Source organism: Molothrus aeneus, unplaced genomic scaffold (assembly GCF_037042795.1).
Source record: "Molothrus aeneus isolate 106 unplaced genomic scaffold, BPBGC_Maene_1.0 scaffold_34, whole genome shotgun sequence".
Classification (NCBI taxonomy): Eukaryota; Metazoa; Chordata; class Aves; order Passeriformes; family Icteridae; genus Molothrus; species Molothrus aeneus.
The window spans coordinates 542,552-561,614 of NW_027099005.1; the positions used below are offsets into that span (position 1 = coordinate 542,552).

A 19,063-nucleotide genomic window follows, 5' to 3' on the forward strand; every position below is an offset into this window, starting at 1 on the left:
ACACCACTCACCCTCTGGCATTGGGCCAGATTCAATGTCAGTTTCACCCCCTAGAATTGGACTAGATTCCACATGACTCACCCCCTAACTCAGGACAGGAGTCAACCACATCACGAGTTAATTCACCTGAGTATACCATTATAAAAGGACCAAAAGACTTAAAGTTGACTCTCAAAAGGAAGAGCCCAAAAGACTGATGAACTGAATAAGAAAAGAGTTTGGTATCAGAACCATACCTTATCTTAAAGTGTTATAAGACAGCTCTGTGTTTAAAATAAGTTTGTAAAAAGTTAAAGACTGTTAATAAGTAACTCTGGTTAAGTTCCCCCAATTTAGTTCCAAAGACTCCAGGTTAATCCTCTACAGACCACTCCCCTAAGAGAAACCAAAATTAGTAAGGAACGGACCAAGAGAAGTTTAACCAGAGAAGCGGTAGAAGGGACTCTAAAGAGCTTGGAAGCTTCTTCTTGGTAAAGTTCCCCAAGAGGCAAGGTCGGGTGGGCCGGTCGTGCCAGATGACCCATACCAGATTCTTGGGAAGAGCAGTAATGATGGCTCTAATTGCTAGTGGTGCTCTGGGGAGCCCAAGAGAGCCATGCAGTGAGTGCTACCAACCCCTCTTTGAGGAGGAAGAAGTGAGCTCCTTGTCTAGAGTCCACACCAATTCTAACCCGAATTGTGTTAACCTCCCCCAATGTATTGGATAGTCCAGAATACCACCACTTTTAGGCAGCAACTCCTGGGAGAGTGCCCTGTAGGAGAAACCTGGTTGTGCTTGAATGTGATGCTACTGAAGCAAGCCTGGTACATCAGGTCAAAGAGAAAGAGACAGTAAAAGCAATAAGAGAACAAGACCATTTAGAGATACCCCGAGGTAAGAACCTATTCATAGATTCAGTGAAAAAAGTTAGCCACAAACTAAATTTAACTGATTGTTGAGTTTGTACTCAGATGACCGAAATTTGGCCATGGGAGAAGATTAATCTAAGGCTATTAGAAATCTGTAACTGGATACAGAATAACTCAGAATTTAGTATTAATTTAGTATTAAGGGGTACAGTACACCAGTAAAAAGAATGGTCTGTAAATGGCATTTAGCAGTAAAGAACTCTGCTACCCAGCGGATCCCAAGAGATCCAAATAGATTTTGGTCTGTTGAAAGAAAAGAACAAGTGTATCTACCATGAAGCATATGAATTTTATGAGTACACTGAAGAAGGGATAAACCCCTTTTGGGGAATGAAAGGCATTTCTAAATATTGGGAATGTCCAACAGAACCTAAGCATACATTTTGGGGGGCCCCTAAACACATGTTTTGGATCTGTGGTACTACAGCATACACTAAATTGCCAGGAGACTGGTCTGGCAGTTGCACCATTGGAATGATAAAACCATCGCCCACCTGGGAGTGACATCCCTAAACATATCCAAAAATTTAAGCATTTTTCCTTATAAATAAAATTCAATTAATTAATAAAATGATAATTATATTATTCTGATAGTATTATTCAAATTAATTACCTAATTTGTATATTTATATTAAAAAATCTATACACTTTTAGCAACCAAGAAAATTATTGGTCATTGGTTCTAAGTAACACAATTCCCTTCATTAATTCATTAAGCTCTATTGGGTATTTATTTCTTCCTCTTTATGGTAACTAATATTCTTTGTAGACCTTTTGCCATCATTTTTATCATCTTTTTTTCGCATATGGTCAAGAGGAGGCACTTTGGGGTCCATGGAGACATTTCTGGGGCTCATTTGGGGCAATTTTGGGTCTGGGGAGGGAATTCAGAGAGAACTTGAGGGTCTGGAGGACACTTGGGGAAGCCAGGTGGGCACTTGGACGGGGCACTCAGGGATTCTGAGGGACAGTTCGGGGTCCGGGACAGCACCTGGGGGTCCAGGGGGGCCCTTTGAGGTCAGGGAGGGGAATTCGGGGCCCTTCGGGGTCCGGGAGCGCCCTTGGGAAGCTCGAACGGGGCTTTCTGGGGCGCGGGGGCTGATGGGAGTTGTAGGCGCGGGTATCATACGGTTTAACGGGGCCGCAGAGCATCACGGGAGTTCGAGGCGCAGCTGCAATGGCTCTCCGAGAGTCGCGGGGCATGACGGGAGATAAAGTCCCGGCTGGAATAGTGCTGGACGTGCGCCGCGGAGCATGATGGGAGCTGTAGTCCTGGAAGTGGTTGGAACGCAGCGTTTGGGGGTCCGGGAAGGCTCTTGGGGGACACTTTTGCGTCCAAGCCGTGACTTGAGGTCCTCGGGGGAACGTAAACGGCTCAGGAATCCGTGGGGGGAGTTCGGGGAGCTCTAACCGGGCTCTTTAGGGTGCGGGAACGGCAGGAGTTTTAGGCGCGGGACTGTGTTCTGAGGGGCTCTGGGGCCACGGGGGATGAGAGGAGACGAATTCCCAGAAGTGGCTGTACCGGGCATCTGTGGGGTTGGGAGCACTCAGGGGAACTGGGGACGCCTTTGTGGGCTCCCAGATAGGCACTGAGGGGGCACTGAGGGATCCTGGAGGGTCTAGGGGACACTTATGGGACAGATGGTGGCGGATCCCAGGGTTCTTGGGAGCGTGGGGCATGACGGGCGTTGCAGTCCCGGCTGCAATGGGGCTGTATCCGGCCGCGGGGCATGATGGGAGTTGTAGGCAAAAGGAAAATATGGCAGCCGTCTAGGCACCGCCCCCAAGCCCCAATCTCTGGCGCTGATTGGCTGTGAGTGGTGATGGGCGGAAGCCTCGGCAAATGAGAGGCGGCGGAGGCGGGAACAGCCTCTCCATTCCCTCCCAGTACAGCCCAGTTCATCCCCAGTACTACCCCAGTACAACCCCAGTAAAACCCCAGTGCCCCTCTGATCCCTTCCAATACACACCAGTCCCTCCCAAAACACCTGAGTCCATTCCCATTCCCTCCAGTTCCTCCCAATTTCAAACACAGGGTGCCCCTGTGTCCCCAGTCTTCCCCACAATGTTCCCAGTGTTCCCCAGTATGTCCCAGTCCTCCCCAGTGTTTCCAAGGACAGTTTAATTTCTCACAGTGGCCGTGGCAGCCAAACCCAGCAGTGGGGTCAGAGCAGTGCCCATGGCCACAGCCCCTTGCAGTGGCCCAGTGCAGCTTGGGCTGATGATCCACCCTCACAGCTGGCCCAGGGCAGTTCTGCAGTGGCTTTGGTGGCACCTAGGGCTGGCACACACCTGAGCAGTGTGTCTGTTTGCAGTGGGGAAACTCAGGAGTTTCAGATTGCTTCAAAAAACCCCAAAAAGAGAAAACCCCTCTTAGGCTGAGTGCAGCCAGCTCTCCAAGCACAGCAGGTCCCAGGGCAGTGAGGACAGACAGGATGGGGCTGGGCAATGTGGAGCAAGGTTGTCCACACTGGGTCAGAGCTCCAGGCACAGCTTTTGTGAGCAGGCCAGAGCTGCTGAGGAGAGACCCTGGGTCAATATCAATCACAGAATGCTGCAATCGTCTCTACTCTAAAGAGAAAGAAAATAAAATACATCGTTTAAAATAGGAATGTCTGTTTTTTGAAATCTTTCTCCATCACTGGACTAGGAAAACTTTAATGACTCTCTCAGAGCTTTGGTGTTGTTTACATCAGACTCAATCCCTGAGAGTGTCTTCAAAAAACCTCTCAAGAACTCAAACTTAAATTGAAACTGCAAAGTTTCTTGAAGTTTTAATGGATCCCACTGAGGGACACGACTGAGAAAATGTCCCCAGGTTCCAGTTAGAGCAGAACACTGCAGGCAGTGATGACAGCTGGGGACAAACAAGGCCAAGGTGTCTCTGGTGCTGAGCAAAGCTGGATGTCTTTGAGGAATGCCAAGGGCCAAGGCCTGAGCCCCAGGGCCTGGCCAGGCAGATCCTGTCCCTCCCTCCTTGCTCAGGGCTCTTGCCAGGATGGGCACTGGCATGTGGGGATGTGCAATGCCAAGGGCAGGAGCATGGGGCGGCCCCTGCCAGACTGCTGAGCAGGGACAAGGAGGCCATGAGGCCCCAGGCCTGCAAGGGTCACTTGTCTCCTGCTCCTGCCTCAGGCCCAGGCCCAGCAGCCATGGCCAAAGTGCTGCCCAGGTTGGCTCTGGCAGGGCTGTCTTGCAGCTGCTGCCCATGCCTGTGCCCTGTGCAGCCCAGGCTGTCCTACGGTGTCCCTGCCCTGCGCCTCTGTCCCTGCAGGCTGTCGGCATCCCCCAGCTGCCCCACCTGGCTGGGCCCTTCCTTTACTGACAGCTCTGCCTCCTGCCTGCCTCTGCCTGCCCACACAAAGCCTGGGGCTGATACCAAAAGGGTTCATTCCATTTTTACCCTGCCTGGGAACTTTCAGCACAGGAACAAGGCATGCAGGGGCTGCTTTCCCAGCAAGAGTGGTTGGAAGAGAAGAAGAAGACATCTGGCTCAAGGGTGCAGGGATAGAGAAAACAAGGAGTGAATCTGGGAACTTGGGGTGGGTTTTATGGAAATGGGTAAGTTGTAATTCGTATTTAGCCACTGTGTATAAGCAACACAGTGGTAGAATTACATGTCCTAATAAGGTTAGCAGTTATTCCATGTTGGACCTTAGGCCTGAATAAATGATACCCTCTGAAACAACAAATTAGTGTTATGGAGTCTTATTCTGATATTTTGGACATTTGCTGACAGCAGAGGCTGACAGAACCAAGGAGTCAGCTGTGACACTGTGGCACTTCATGGAATAAAGGGTCCCTGGTGATGCAGTGGAACCCCATAGAACCAAAAGTCCATTGTATCAGAGCAAGGCCTCATGGAACCAAGGAGAGCATTGCTGACAGTGTGGAAGCTCCTGGAGCTGTGGGGTCATTGTGACAGTGTGGGGCTGCATGGAACCAATGGTCCATTGGGACACTGCAGAACCTTCTGGAATCAAGGGGATCATGTTATGCTCTGGAACCTCATGGAACAAAGGATCCATGGTGACACTGCAGTGCTCAGAGCATTGTTGACAGTGTGAAAGCTCCTGGAACCAAAAGTCCACTGTGACACAGCAAGGCCTCCTGGAACCAAGGGTCCCTTGTGGCTCTGTGGGGCTTCCCAGAACCAAGGAGACCATTTGGACACTGTGGGGCCTCATGGAACCACCTGGCATTGTGACACAGCGGGGCCACATGGAGCCAAGGGGCCACTGAGACACTGAGGAACCTCATGGAACCAAAGGTCCATTGTTACACTGAGGGGCCCTGTGGAACCAATGGGACCATGGTGACACCGTGGTGCCCCATGGAACCAAGGGGCCATTCTGATTCTGCTTTGCCTCATGGAGCCAAGGGGCCACCATGACACTGCAGGGCCTTGTGGAACTAAGGCAGCCTTGTGACACTGCGGGGCCCTTGGAACCAAGGGTCCATTGGGAGATTGCAGGGCCTCATGGAACCATGGAGACCATTATGGCCCTTCAGAACCCATTGGAACCGAGGAACCATTGTGACTCTAGAGGGCCTCATGAAATCAAGGGGACAACAGTGACACTGTGGGGCTCCATGGGACAAAGGGGCCATTCTGACACTGTGGAACTGAGGAGACCATTGCTATGCTACAGGACATCATGGAACCAAGGAGGCCATTGTGACACAGCAAGGCCTCATGGAAGCAAGGGCACAATAGTGACACTGTGGGGCTCCATGGGACCAAAGCGGCATTCTTAAAGTGCAGAACCAAGGAGGCCATTGTGACACTATGGAGCATCATGGAACCACAGGTCCATTTTGACACAGCATGGCTGCATGAAACCATAGAGGCCATTTTCACACTTTGAGGCCTGGTGAAACCAAAGGGCACCTGTGGCACTTTGTGTCTCCATGGAATCAAGGAGTCCATTGTGACACTATGAGGCCCTGTTGGGCCAAAGGGCAATTGTGGCCCTGTGTGGCACCATGGAACCAAGGGACCATTGTGACCCTACAGGGCCCCATGGAGCTAAGGATTCTTGGAACAGTGTGGGACTCATGGAACCAAAGGTCCATTGTGAGGTTGTGACACCCCATGAAATACAGGACACCATTTTGACATGGCAGGGTCTCATTGAACAAGGGTCCATTGTGATACAGCGGTACCAAGGGGAGCACTGTGACACTGCTGGGCCTCATGGAAGCAAGGGGGGCCAATTGTGATGCTACAGGGCCCAATGGAAGCAAGGGGCCAGTGTGACACAGCTGGGCCTCATGCAGCCAAGGGGCCACTGGGATCCTGAGGAACCCAAAAGAACCAAGAGGCCATTGTGACACTCTGCAGCCTCATGAAACCAAGGAGGCCATTGTGCCATTGTGCAGCTCCATGGAACCAAGGAAACCGTTTTGACACTGCAAGGCCTCATGGAAGCAAGGGACCATAGTGACACTGCAGAGCCCAATGGAAGCAAGAGGCCAGTGTGACACAGCAGAGCCTCGTGTAGCCAAGGATCTAATGTGACACCAGCATTTTGAAACTGTGGGGCCCTGTGGATCCAAGGGAACAGGGAACAGGTCTGGTTGGCTTGGCCTGACTGGCTGAACTGCCCTTGGCATGTTGAGGGTCTGTTCCCCATGTGCCCCTGAAACACTCGGGCTCTGGGCTTTCCTTCCTGTGGGAATGAACTGGCCTTCTCCTCCAGGTGCTCATGTCTAAAATCAGGATTCTGTCCCCAAAATTCTGTAAATCTGAGATACAGAATCCAAGATATTTATTTGGTTGCTCCTAGATGAAATCTGCCAGAACAGACAGCTCAGGCTGGCCTTGGCCTCTGGTGGCTGCTGTTCATCAGCCCCTGAAACACTGGGGCTCTGTGCTTTCCTTCATGTGGAGATCATGGTAACAAAAAAAAATTAGGGCATCAAGGAACCAAGGGGCCATTGTGACACTGTGGGGACCCCATGGAATCAAGGCAATCATTGTGGCACTGTTGGGCTGCATGGTTCCAAGGGGCCAGTGTGAAACAGCACTATGGAAAAGAACCACCCACCTTTCCAGGTGCCCACAGCCAAAATTGATACTCCCCCTGAAAAATTCCCTATCTGCAAGATTCTCCCAGACAAAAGCTGCCAGGACAGAGAGCTCTGGCTGGCCTTGGCTTCTGGTGGTCACCTCTCATCTCAAGGAAGCCCTGAGGAAAGAATTTGAACAGGTTTGACTACTGGAACATCAATGAGTCTCTCCTCCTCTGAAAAATTCAGATGCTCTCCTGATCATTTGAGTCTTTATTTCCTCATTGTGTATTATGCATGAAATAATATTTTCAGTTACATAATATTATTCTTCTCACTCTACCAGTGTTATCTGACACAAAACACCTCCTCTACATATGGATCCAGGTCACCTGTAAAGGCAAACACAAGAAAGAATTCAGCAGGAATGATTTGTCTCTGCTCCCATCTGTCCCAACTCCTCTGGAGCTGGAGGTGCAGCCCCAGCACTGGGCAGGGCTCAGGGCTCACAAGCTCAGCTCCCACCCAGAGAACTTGCAGAGCCTGGGCTGCTCTTCTTGGCCCCTGCACGCTCAGCCAGGCTGAGATGGACACTGATGGTTTCTGGGCCAGGCTCTCTGAGCCCAGCCCAGCTCCCTGCAAGCTCTGCCAGCTGCCCTGAGCTCTGGGCAGCACCAAGGGCCTCTCTGAGCCCAGCCCAGCCCAGCCGGCTCTGGCCCCACAGCTCTGCTCAGGCCAGGCTGCTCTGGGCACTGGCCCATGGCCTCAGCCCCTGCCAAGGGCACAGCAGCAGCTGCAGCTGCCACAGGACTCAGCCCCACCATGGGGGAAGGTGCCTGGCCAAGGGAAAGGAGGCTCCCTGGCTGCCCTGCTCTCCTCTGCAGGAGATGCTGAGAGCTCTGCAGCCCCTGCTGCCATCCCATCTGCCCAGGGCAGCACAAGAGCCCCGGCCTTGGGGCCCTCGAGAGCTGCTCCTGCTCCAGGCCCAGGGCCCATCCCAGAGCTGGGCCAGCCACAAAGCTGTGCCCATTTCTGTTCATTCCTGCTCTGATCAGGATGGATCCTCAACACCTTGGAGGTTGGTGATGAACTTTACTTTTGCAGAGGCCTCTTCCTGCTTGAGCTCTTCAGTTCAGGAATTCAGTGACAAAGGCTCATAAACATTTATTCAAAACACCCAAACAAGACAAGCCCATGGGAATAATTCAAGTCTTGAATTCTTTTGTGGTTAATTAGAGATATTTCAGATGTGTATTCAAACTGAATCTACTAAATTGAAAAGAATGAAGAGAGAATTGCTTTGTCCTATTTAGTTTTCTTTCCCTGTTTATAGATTGATATCAGCAATCCTCATTTGATATTGATCCCCAGCCCCTCCTAATGCAGTTTGAACAGATATGAAAATCAAGACCCTCCATGGCTGACAATCAATCAGACTTTGTCCCTACCCCCTCCCCACCATTTCCCTCATCCAACCCCTGGCACTCAGAGCAGCTGAGGAATGGAGTCACATCCAGGGGTGTCCCCAGGGCTCAGGATTGGGGCCAGGTCAGTGAAATCTCTTTATTGCTGATCTGGACGAGGCCATGGAGGGCACCCTCAGTCAGTTCCCAGGTGAGCCCAAGCTGGGTGGCAGTGTGGCTGTGCTGGAGGGCAGGGAGCTCCTGCAGAGGGATCTGGCCAGGCTGGAGCCATGGGCCCAGGACAATGGGATGAGGTTCACCAAGGCCAGGGGCCAAGTCCTGCCCTGGGCTCACAACCACCCCAAATCCCTGGCTGTGCCCTGCCCCTGATCCCCACAGCCTGCCCTGTTTCCTTCATCCCTGCATTGCCAGGGACTTTCTGGGACAAGGGAGCTCTGCTCTGGGGATGGAGGGAGGTGCAGGTGCCACCGCTGGAGTGGGAACCAGAACTCACCAGGTTTGTGTCCTTTGGGGGTTAGGAACTGGTGGGACTCAGAGGCACAGGAAGTTTCTCTTCATGGCCAACAGACCATGGTTGAACAGGACACAATTCAGTAACAATCACGCTCTTCCCTGAGCCATGTGCAATGTCCCAGCAGCCTCTGACATGTCCACCATCCACAAGTGATTTCCATACTAAAATTAATTTTAGAAAAATATGTTTCTGTGATAGATATAAGCACACTCAAACTCTTGTATCAGGATGCCCATCCTGGAGTGGGGGAAAAGCAGCCTGAACAATTCCCATTTTTTTAAGCTGTCAGTGGTGGACAGAGAAGGGAGTCAGGCTGCTTTTGGTGTTGAAGAAATGCTGAAACCTGCCTCACTCATTTCATCTCCTCCTGTCCTGGCTGATCTCCCCTCTTTTTCCCCTTCCACCCATTGTCTTTTGTCTCCCCCCAGGCCCCCCAGTGAAGAGCCTGGCTCTGAGTTCTCCATCCCCTCCTCGCTGGCACTGCCAGGCTGGGATGAGGAGCCCCTCAGCCTTCCCTGCTCTGGGCTGGACAAGCCCAGCTCCCTCAGCCTCTGCTCACAGCCCAAGGGCTCCAGCCCCACCTTGGAGGCCCTTCCCAGACCCTGCTCCAGCTGCCAGACATCTTTCCTGCCCTGGGCAACCCAACCCAGGCCCCAGTGACCTGGGTAATCCCCGTCCTTGCTGTCCTGGTCACACAGCCCTGGCCCCTTGTCCCTGAGTCAGGTTTTGGGGTGGATCCTGTGGAACATCCTTAGGGGAGGCTGCAGCTCCAGGTGGACCAGGGGGATACCAGGGGACAGGGACCCTGCTGGGCATGAACAGCTTTGGACTTCTCGGGGGAAACTGTGAGGGGGGTCAGGGGCAGAGTGACCAACCCAGTGACCTCACACAGCCCTCCTGTGATGTCACAGCCTGCTCTGTGATGTCATAGCTTATTCTCTGATATCGCTATGCTGGTCTTTGATGCCACAACCCACTCTGTGAAGCCACACAGCCCTCCTGTGATGTCACACAGCCACCCCTCCCCCTGTGATGTCACAGCCTGCTCTGTGATGTCACAACCCATTTTCTAATGTCACACAGCTGGTCTCTGATGTCACAGCCAACTCTGTGATGTCATAGTCTGCTCTGTGATGTCAGTCCTCTGCCCTGTGATGTCACACCTGGCTCTGTGATGTCACAGAGACAGCCTATGATGCCATAGCTACTCAGTGACCTCCCATAACCCACTCTGTGGTGTCATAGCCCACTCTTTGACCTCATGTTACCAGATGATAAATTGCCTACACCAGGTGAGCTCACACCTGAAGCTTGTTCTTCAAAACCCCAGGCCTATGGAAACCACACAATGTCCATTGTGTGAGAAGGGGAACTGAAATTCACCAGCCTCAGTGTCCTGGCAGCTCAGCCAGGCCCACTGGAACTTTGGGGTCCACGAGCACCAGGGACCACCAGAGAGACCCCCAGGACAGAAGAACGCATAGGTAAAGGGGAGGGGAAATGTGTTAATGATTTCAGGGAAATGATTATCATATGCATCACAGTGAGTGCAGCCACGACAAACCTCTCTGGTTCCCTGACTTCAGGGCGAGGGTGGTGAAAATGAAAAGGAGCAGGTTTGATGGAGTTGTCCAAAAAGAACTATAATAACAGGGTGAAAAACAACAAATGTGGAGAAGACGACCACAGTAGGAGGGACAGAATCCAAAGACCTGAGGCAAAGGGGAAACAACAATATATACACTTGGGGGTGGAACACTCTAGAACAACAACCATCTAGGGCAAACAGGTAACCAATAGGGGAGCAGAACTGGGACAACTTAGCATAACAACACCAAAGGCTTCTGGGGGAACTCTCAAGCTCACCCCAAGATAAACAAATGATTCTCAGGGCTTGAAGCTCATGCTCAGTGCTTTTGGGGTAAAATCCAGTTGAGTCTGAGTCACAGCTGGGCCAACTCCACACATATGTATGTTTAGTCTGGGACAATCAATGAATATGTGTGCAAAATACAGAATGTAAACAGAAACTTTCCTGTACTCAGCATGCACAGCTTTGGGAGGGGCTATCCTCCTGTGCATCTGGCCAAATAAAGAATGCTGTTTCTTAATGCTATATTGGTGTTAAGGAGTTTTCATTTTACTGCATTTTTGGTAACAATCCCACTCCCAAGGAAAGCTCTGCTGCTGTTCACAAACAGAGAAGGGCTGGTGGGAGATGTGGTGGTTGGAGGCTGCCTGAGGCACAGCCACTATGAAATAATCGAGTTTTCAATATCCTGTGAAAGAAGGAAGAGCATTGTCGTGATGGGCGGAGGAATTGCCTCACACAATATGCGTGAACAGCAAATCCCAAAGTTTATTGATAGCTCAAACATATTTATATTGGTGTTAATGAAGCTTATACATATTGCAAAAGCTGAGCTCATTATTGGTTAAAGCACACTTAGATCAACCACACCTACTTCTATGCTCTAATGAATTATTTTGTTTCTATGTTTACATTCTTATAGCTACTCTACCTAGGCTATCTTCATTTTCTGGCAAGCGATTTTCTCCCCCATCTTCCTGTTTCAGCGAAGGTCACTATGACCTTTGTCAGTGATTGGACACTGGTTGCTTAATCCCCAGCTTGTTTCCCCTATTCTTATCCAACGGTATCACATCGAAGTGGCCTTTCTCAGCTAGCCAATTATCCACAAAGCTCTCCACATTTTCCTCGTTTTTCTGTTGAACAAGCATGGTTTGATTAAATGCGGTAGATATCATCTTTTGCACTATATTCTGTAAGTATATACAAAAACATGGCAAAATTAATACTAACAACAAAGCTACAGTAGCTACTACAATGCTAACTTTAGCAATAGAGCGTAACTATGATCTTAAGCTTAAAGATTTGAGCTATTCTTTGCCCCCTTTTCGATTTGCATAGGTGGAAAAAGAGTATGCACTATAATAGAAATCTCCCCTGTTTAGTCAGCATCTAATATTCCAGATAAAACACACAATCCCATCATGGTAGCCGAGGAACGACCTAAAAGCAAAGCTCCCATAGGTAATCCATCAATAACGAGTGGTCCCTTCTCTCCAGTTGGAACCTTTTCTGGGTGGGTGGTCATCAGGGTTACTGTGGCTGCGGCTGCCAGGTCCAATCCGAGGCTCCTGGTGGTGGCGGGTTGGAGGCAGGTTGAGCTGAAGCGGTGACAGCTGCTACTTGTGTCTGGGCGCGGTGGCTGGTGGGCGCGCTGGCTCTGCCGTTTCCCGAGCGGCATCTGCAGGCTCCGGTGCTGTGGGTTCACTGGTTACTCCAAATTGACTAACCGTGGATCGTAACTGTGATAACAATTTCCAATCCAAAGCAGTTATTGTAGCTTGAAACCCTCCCCCCGCCAGGGGAGAATAAACCACTGGACAGGCAATTTCCATAGCAGCCGATATCGCTTCGTCATCCCCCGTGTCCATGAATTCTTTCGCTACCGCCGCCCATGCCTCCCTTTGCTGCTGTTCAATGGCCCCTGCTAGGTCACTCTCTGACCCGGGGATGGGCACATTACTAGGTGGAGGAGGTGTAGGGTTTGACACCAGGGCAGGCGGTGCGGATGGCATTGCTGGAGTACACGCAGGGGGGAAGCTGCTGCCTGAAGCAGGAGCTGATGTCGGCGGGGAGCCGCCGCTTAAAGTAGGTGCTGGTGCCGGCGGGGGACTGCTGCGTAAAGCAGGAACCGAAGTCGGCGAGGAAGTGCTACTTAAAGCAGGTGCCGATGTCGGTGGGGCAGTGTTGCTTAAAGCAGGCGCCAATGTCGGTGGGGCAGCGTTGCTTAAAGCAGGCACCGATGTCGGTGGGGAACTGCTGTTTAAAGCACAAGGCGATGCCGGCGGCAGATTGACCGTGGACGTAACAGGGGGTAACGGGGAACCAAACCAGTCTCCGTAATTCCTGTTTTTTTCATGGGCTGCACTAGCCTGCTGAGCAGCTCTTTCCTCCGCCTGATATTTCAACAATTCATCATGCACGACTCGCCACAACTTTCCCAACTTTCTTGCAGTTTTATCATCATCTATGACTGCTTGCCACAACTTATCCCCAAATATACGCCACTCTGATAACTCATGCACTGTGTGAGGATTTCGAAAAAGTCCCTGTGCATACCCATGAGCTAACAACCCATGAAGCTCTTTCTGCAAATCTATACCCTTAACCTTACGCTTTTGTAAAAAGCTAGTAAATAAATCATATGCTGCTTGCCTTTCTCTATCCATGTTAAAGATAACAGCGCGCTTCTTGCAGCCCTTCAAGGCTTCGGCAGCACGTATCGGCCGGGCTCTCCGATGAGGTCACCCGGGGTGCGGCACTTTCCCTTTTTCAGCGGTGCTTTCGCCGTCCTCAGCTGCAGTAGGACCTGAACTCCTTACACCGATCGACTGTGGCTACCGGCTATCACATCATGGAGTCACCAATTGTCGTGATCGGCGGAGGAATTGCCTCACACAATATGCGTGAACAGCAAATCCCAAAGTTTATTGATAGCTCAAACATATTTATATTGGTGTTAATGAAGCTTATACATATTGCAAAAGCTGAGCTCATTATTGGTTAAAGCACACTTAGATCAACCACACCTACTTCTATGCTCTAATGATTATTTTGTTTCTATGTTTACATTCTTATAGCTACTCTACCTAGGCTATCTTCATTTTCTGGCAAGCGATTTTCTCCCCCATCTTCCTGTTTCAGCGAAGGTCACTATGACTTTTGTCAGTGATTGGACACTGGTTGCTTAATCCCCAGCTTGTTTCCCCTATTCTTATCCAACAGTATCACATCGAAGTGGCCTTTCTCAGCTAGCAAATTATCCACAAAGCTCTCCACAGAGCATCAACAAAACGTCTACCCTGGAATCAGGAAGGGCAGACCTTGGCCTGTTCAGGATGCAGATTTGGAGAGTACTGAATCAGGTACTGATTTTTTAAAGGGAAACAGCCTTAAAAACAAAGGTGTCCATGAAGGATGGACACACCTCAAGAAAGGAATCTTAAAGGGGAAGGAGCAGCCTGTGCCTCTGTGACAAAGTTTAACCAGAGAGGAAAATGACTGTCCTGGCTGGGCATGAGCTTTTTGTGGGAACTCAGAAAAAATAGGTCAGGCAGGTCAGGAAGTGTTTAAGGATGTTGTTGGGTCATGCAGAAAGAAAAATAGAGAGATGAAAGCTCAATTAGAGCTTCACCTGGCCACTTCTGTAAAAAGTAATAAAGAAAATTTTTTATAAATAAACTAATAGCAAAAGGAGGAATAAGGAGAACCTCTACTTGAGAGTGGATGCAGTGGGGAACAGAGTAACTAAAGATAAGGAAAAGGCTGAGCTGCTTAACACCTTGTGTACCTCAATTTTCAACAATAAGACAGCTTGTCCTCAGGATAAGTGTTCTCCTGAGCTGTAGATGGGCACAGGGAGCAGAACAGCCCCCCTGTAATCCAGGAGGAAGCAGCTGGGGACCTGCTGAGCCACTCAGATGCTCACAGGTGTCTCTGGGAGCAGATGGGATCCATCCCAGGGGGATGAGGGAGCTGTGGATGAGCTCCCCAAGCTGCTCTCCATCATTTACCATCAGTCCTGGCTCAGCAGGGAGGTCCCAGAGCACTGGAGGTGCCAATGTGAGCCCAACCCCAAGAAGGGCTGGAAGGAGGAGCTGGGGAACTCCAGGCCTGTCAGCCTGACCTGGGTGCCCGGCAAGGGTATGGAACAGATCACCTTGAGTGCCATCACAGGGCACCCACAGGATGGCCCAGGGATCAGAGCCAGCCAGCGTGGATTTCAATATCTGCACTGCTGATCTGCATGAGGGGACTGAGTCCAGCATCAGCAAATCTGCAGATGACACCAAGCTGGGTGTGAGTGTGGATCTGCTGGAGGCTAGGAGGGCTCTGCAGAGGGACCTGGACAGGCTGGATCCAGGGCCCAAATCCAACAAGGTGAGGTTGAACAAGACCAAGTGCTGGCTCCTGCACTTTGGCCACAACAACCCCTGCAGCGCTACAGGCTGGGAACAGAGTGGCTGGAGAGCGGCCAGGCAGAAAGGGACCTGGGGGCACTGATGGACAGCAGGCTAGACATGAGGCAGCAGTGTGCCCAGGTGGGCAAGAAGGCCAATGGCTCCTGGCCTGCATCAGGAATGGTGTGGCCAGCAGGAGCAGGGCAGGGATTCTTGCCCTGCACTCGGCACTGGTGAGGCCACACCTCGAGTGCTGTGTCCAGTTCTGGGCCCCCAATTTAGGAAGGCCATGGAGGGGCTGGAGCGTGTCTAGAGAAGGGCAACGAGGCTGGGGAGGGGTCTGGAACACAAGTCCTGTGAGGAGCAGCTGAGGGAGTTGGGGTTGTTTATTGTGGAAAAGAGGAGGCTCAGGGAGACAAGGTGGTGTCAGGGCTCAAGTTGGACTTGATGATCTCCAAGGTCTTTTCCAACCTTGCTGATTCTGTGATTCTCTGGAACCACCCTTGGAGCAGGTGCAGGAGGAGCCCTGGGCCTCCTCTTCCGGAGCTCCAGCAGCCCAGGTCCCTCAGCTTCTCCTGCCAGCCCCAACGCCCATCCTGTCAGTCCTGCAGAGCCTCTGCAGCCCCTCCTCACTGCCCAGAACAGGGAGCCCCAGAGCCAGACACAGCAGCCCAGATGTGCCCCCCTGGCCTGGGGTGCCTCTGGCAAGGGAGCAGCAGCAGGCACTGCAGGAGCCTGCAGAAAATTCCTGCAGCACTTGTAGGATGATCCTGCTGCCCAAGGGACGTTCCCATGGGGCCAGGTCAGGAACTGCAATGGGGAGTGGGGCCAGAGAGGAAAGGGCAAAGAGGGATGCAGGGGAGGGAACAGGGATGGGCAATAGGAAGAAATCTGGATCAGGAAAGAGGAAATAAAGCAAAGGTGAAGCCAAGGAAATGCTCAGGGCAGTTTGAGGGTGGCTGCCAGGCAGCCTTGGCTCTGAGCAACAGCGTCTGCAGTGGGACAGGAAACTCCCAGCTGATGGGAACAAACTTTCTGGCTGACTGCAGAGGCCAGGACAAAGCTGAGTGGTTTCCCTGGTGTCCCGCAGGCCTTGCTGGCCCCAGGGGCTGATGGCATTTGTGCTCGCTCAGGTTCATGTCCCCACAGCAACAGCATGGGGGTGCTGCCCCTGCTGTGTGCAATGCAAACAGGGGCTGCTGAGCCAGTGCTGCCGTGTCTGTGCCTGCAAGGATGGGGCACCTGTGTGAGCTGGGGGAGAGGCCAGGGCTGCAGAGGGGGGATGTTGTTGGCAGCTGCATGAGGACGCTCTGGGACGCTGCCCTGGGCTGTGCAGCGCACTGGGGATGGATCAGCCCCTGCTCTGCTGCTCCTTCCCGTCTGCCCCAGGGCCCTTGCAGAGCCCCAGCCATGCTGTTTGCCCCCAGCCTGCCCACGGCCAGCCTGGGGCTGCTCACGGGGGTTTCTGTGCTGAGCATTGGCCTGGCCGTGTTCTTGAGAGAGCCTGGGCAAGGAGCCTGGAGCCCCCAGGGCCTGGCCTGAGGCGTCAGCGCTGCCCCAGCAGTGCCCATGGCCTGTCCCTGCTGCAGCCCCGGCACTGCCACCCCCAGGGCTGTGCCCGGCCCCGAGAGCACTCAGGCCCTGCAGCAACACCAGGGCCACCAGGGCAGCGGGGCAGGGCCACGGCAGCAGCACTGGCAACACCAAGTGCTGCTGCTGCTGCTGGGCACAGCTGCTGGGCCAGCACTGATCTGCCCCAGCTCTGCACACAGACATTGCTGCTGCAGCTCCAGAGAGGGAACAGAAGGGGCATCTCTGGTGAAAACTTTGCTGGGAGATCTTTTATTTCATTTAAAGCCACCGAGAGTGCAGCCCCTCTTTGACACAGTCTGAGGCCACAGTAAAGGGGGAAGTGGCACAAACAATAGCCTTGGTTTAGGGAGAATACTAAAAAAAGAAAGAACAGGAAAAAAACCAAACCAATAGATCTATCAAAGATGACTTTTATTAAAAGTGAATTGCAGAAATTGGCAACCAGTTTAATGCTTCTGAAATTGTCCAGTGATCAGTGTCCACACTGCAGCCTTGAGCTCCTGGTTCCTCAGGCTGTAAATGAGGGGGTTCAGAGCCGGAGGTACCACCGAGTACAGAACTGACACTGCCAGATCCAGGGATGGGGAGGAGATGGAGGGGGGCTTCAGGTGAGCAAACATGATGGTGCTGAGGAACAGGGAGACCACGGCCAGGTGAGGGAGGCAGGTGGAAAAGGCTTTGTGCCGTCCCTGCTCACAGGGGATCCTCAGCACGGCCCTGATGATCTGCACATAGGAGAAAACCATGAACACAAAACAGCCAAAAGCTATAGAGACAGTGAAAACAGAAACCTTAAGTTCGCTGAGGTAGGATTTGGAGCAGGAGAGCTTGAGGATCTGGGGGATATCACAGAAGAACTGTCCCAGGGCATTGCCATGGCACAGGGGCAGGGAAAATGTATTGGCTGTGTGCAGCAGAGCATTGAGAAAGCCACTGGCCCAGGCAGCTGCTGCCATGTGGGCACAAGCTCTGCTGCCCAGGAGGGTCCCGTAGTGCAGGGGTTTGCAGATGGACACGTAGCGGTCGTAGCACATGACGGTCAGGAGGGAAAACTCTGCTGAAATGAAAAAGGCAAACAGAAACACCTGTGCAGCACATGCTGAGTAGGAGATGGTGCTGGTGTGCCAGAGGGAATTGTGCATGGCTTTGGGGACAGTGGTGCAGATGGAGCCCAGGTCGCTGAGGGCCAGGTTGAGCAGGAAGAAGAACATGGGCGTGTGCAGGTGGTGGCCGCAGGCTACGGCGCTGATGATGAGGCCGTTGCCCAGGAGGGCAGCCAGGGAGATGCCCAGCAAGAGGCAGAAGTGCAGGAGCTGCAGCTGCCGCGTGTCTGCCAATGCCAGCAGGAGGAAGTGCCTGATGGAGCTGCTGTTGGACATTTGCTGGGGCTGCACATTTCAACCTAGAGAAGGAGAGAATACAGGGATATCTAGGGGACATTTCTCACAGAAAAGTCAAAGCCCTTTCTTACAGACCCTTTCCTCCCACTAAACACCTCCCCCTTGTCTATGTCTAGCAGATCTTCCTTCACCTTTCTTGCTGGAGCCCTGATTGCTGCTGGCCAATGTTGTGTGAGGAGCTGGACCTTCAGCTGCAGGACGCCTGGGAGTCAGCACTGACCTCCAGTCAGTGCAGGGGAACAGTCAGAGCAGGGGCCAGTCCTGGTGTTCAACTTGGAAAAAAAATCTTCCAGTAAGGCTGCAGAGCTGCCTGGGTGAAGGGATGGGGATTGCTGGAGGCAGAACGAGAGATTCTGCTGCACTGGGGAAGAACAGAGAGTCCAGGGAGGCAGGAGGGTTGTCTGAGGCTTAGTGCAGACTGAGGGGAGCTGCTCTGTCCCTCTCTCCTGTTCCAGCTTCCCTGCACTTGCACCTTTCTGAAATCCAGTCCCGTGTTACCCTGGACAGCCAGGAGACACTGCTGAGAGCAGAGGGATCCCTGGCACACAAAGTGGCTCCTGCCTTTCCCAGAGTCAGGAGAGTGGGCTCATTGCCAGCCTCCCAGGCTGCCCTGCCCAGAGCTCCCCGGGCACAGGGAGCTGGGACACGCCATTGCTGTGCTCAGCCTGCACAGGAGGAGCCCAAGGGCTGGGCCTGGCCCTGCAGCTGGAACTGCCATTGCAGAGAGCCCCTCAGCAATGCCAGCAGCACCTGGGCAAGGCAAGGGGAGAGATAGAGAGAGTCGGGCCTGAGGAAAAGCCTTTCCCTGCCTTTCCCTGCCCAGCCCTGCCCAGCCCCTGCCAGGCAGCAGCAGGGCAGGACAGTGGCCCTCAGGCCCTGGTCAGCAGGGTATGGGCACATGGCCGGAGAGATGCCCTTCATCTCTGGGGCTGCTCTGCCGGCCCAGGAGGGACTGAGGGCCCCGAGCCCCCGGGCTGAGGGCTGTGCTGGCTGCGAGGGGACACAAGAGCTGTGCTGCTCAGGGCAGTGTCTGCCCTGCAGGGCAGGCCCGGCAGGTGCCACACCTGCCCTGCAGCAGGGCTGCCCTCAGCACTGCCTCCCTCCCTCCCTGCCCACGGCTCTGCTGCTGGAGCTGTCCCAGCCCCAGCTGCTCCTGTGGCCCCGGGCTCCTTCCCTGCCAGAGCTGCCAGAGCCCAGCCCAGCCCCTGGGCCAGCCCTGC

General features: G+C 52.8%; 1 protein-coding gene across 1 annotated transcript; it reads right to left on the reverse strand.

The window, feature by feature from the left end:
• Positions 1-16,889: 16,889 nt before the first annotated feature.
• Positions 16,890-17,822, reverse strand: LOC136570512 (olfactory receptor 14J1-like). The gene has a single exon (XM_066570975.1). The coding sequence runs from the start codon at positions 17,820-17,822 to the stop codon at positions 16,890-16,892; it is 933 nt and encodes a 310-aa protein (XP_066427072.1).
• Between the last annotated feature and the right edge of the window lie 1,241 nt (positions 17,823-19,063).

Excerpts from the sequence above, each read along its gene's own strand:
- LOC136570512 (XM_066570975.1), bottom strand. The coding sequence starts at position 17,822 with ATGTCCAACAGCAGCTCCATCAGGCACTTCCTCCTGCTGGCATTGGCA.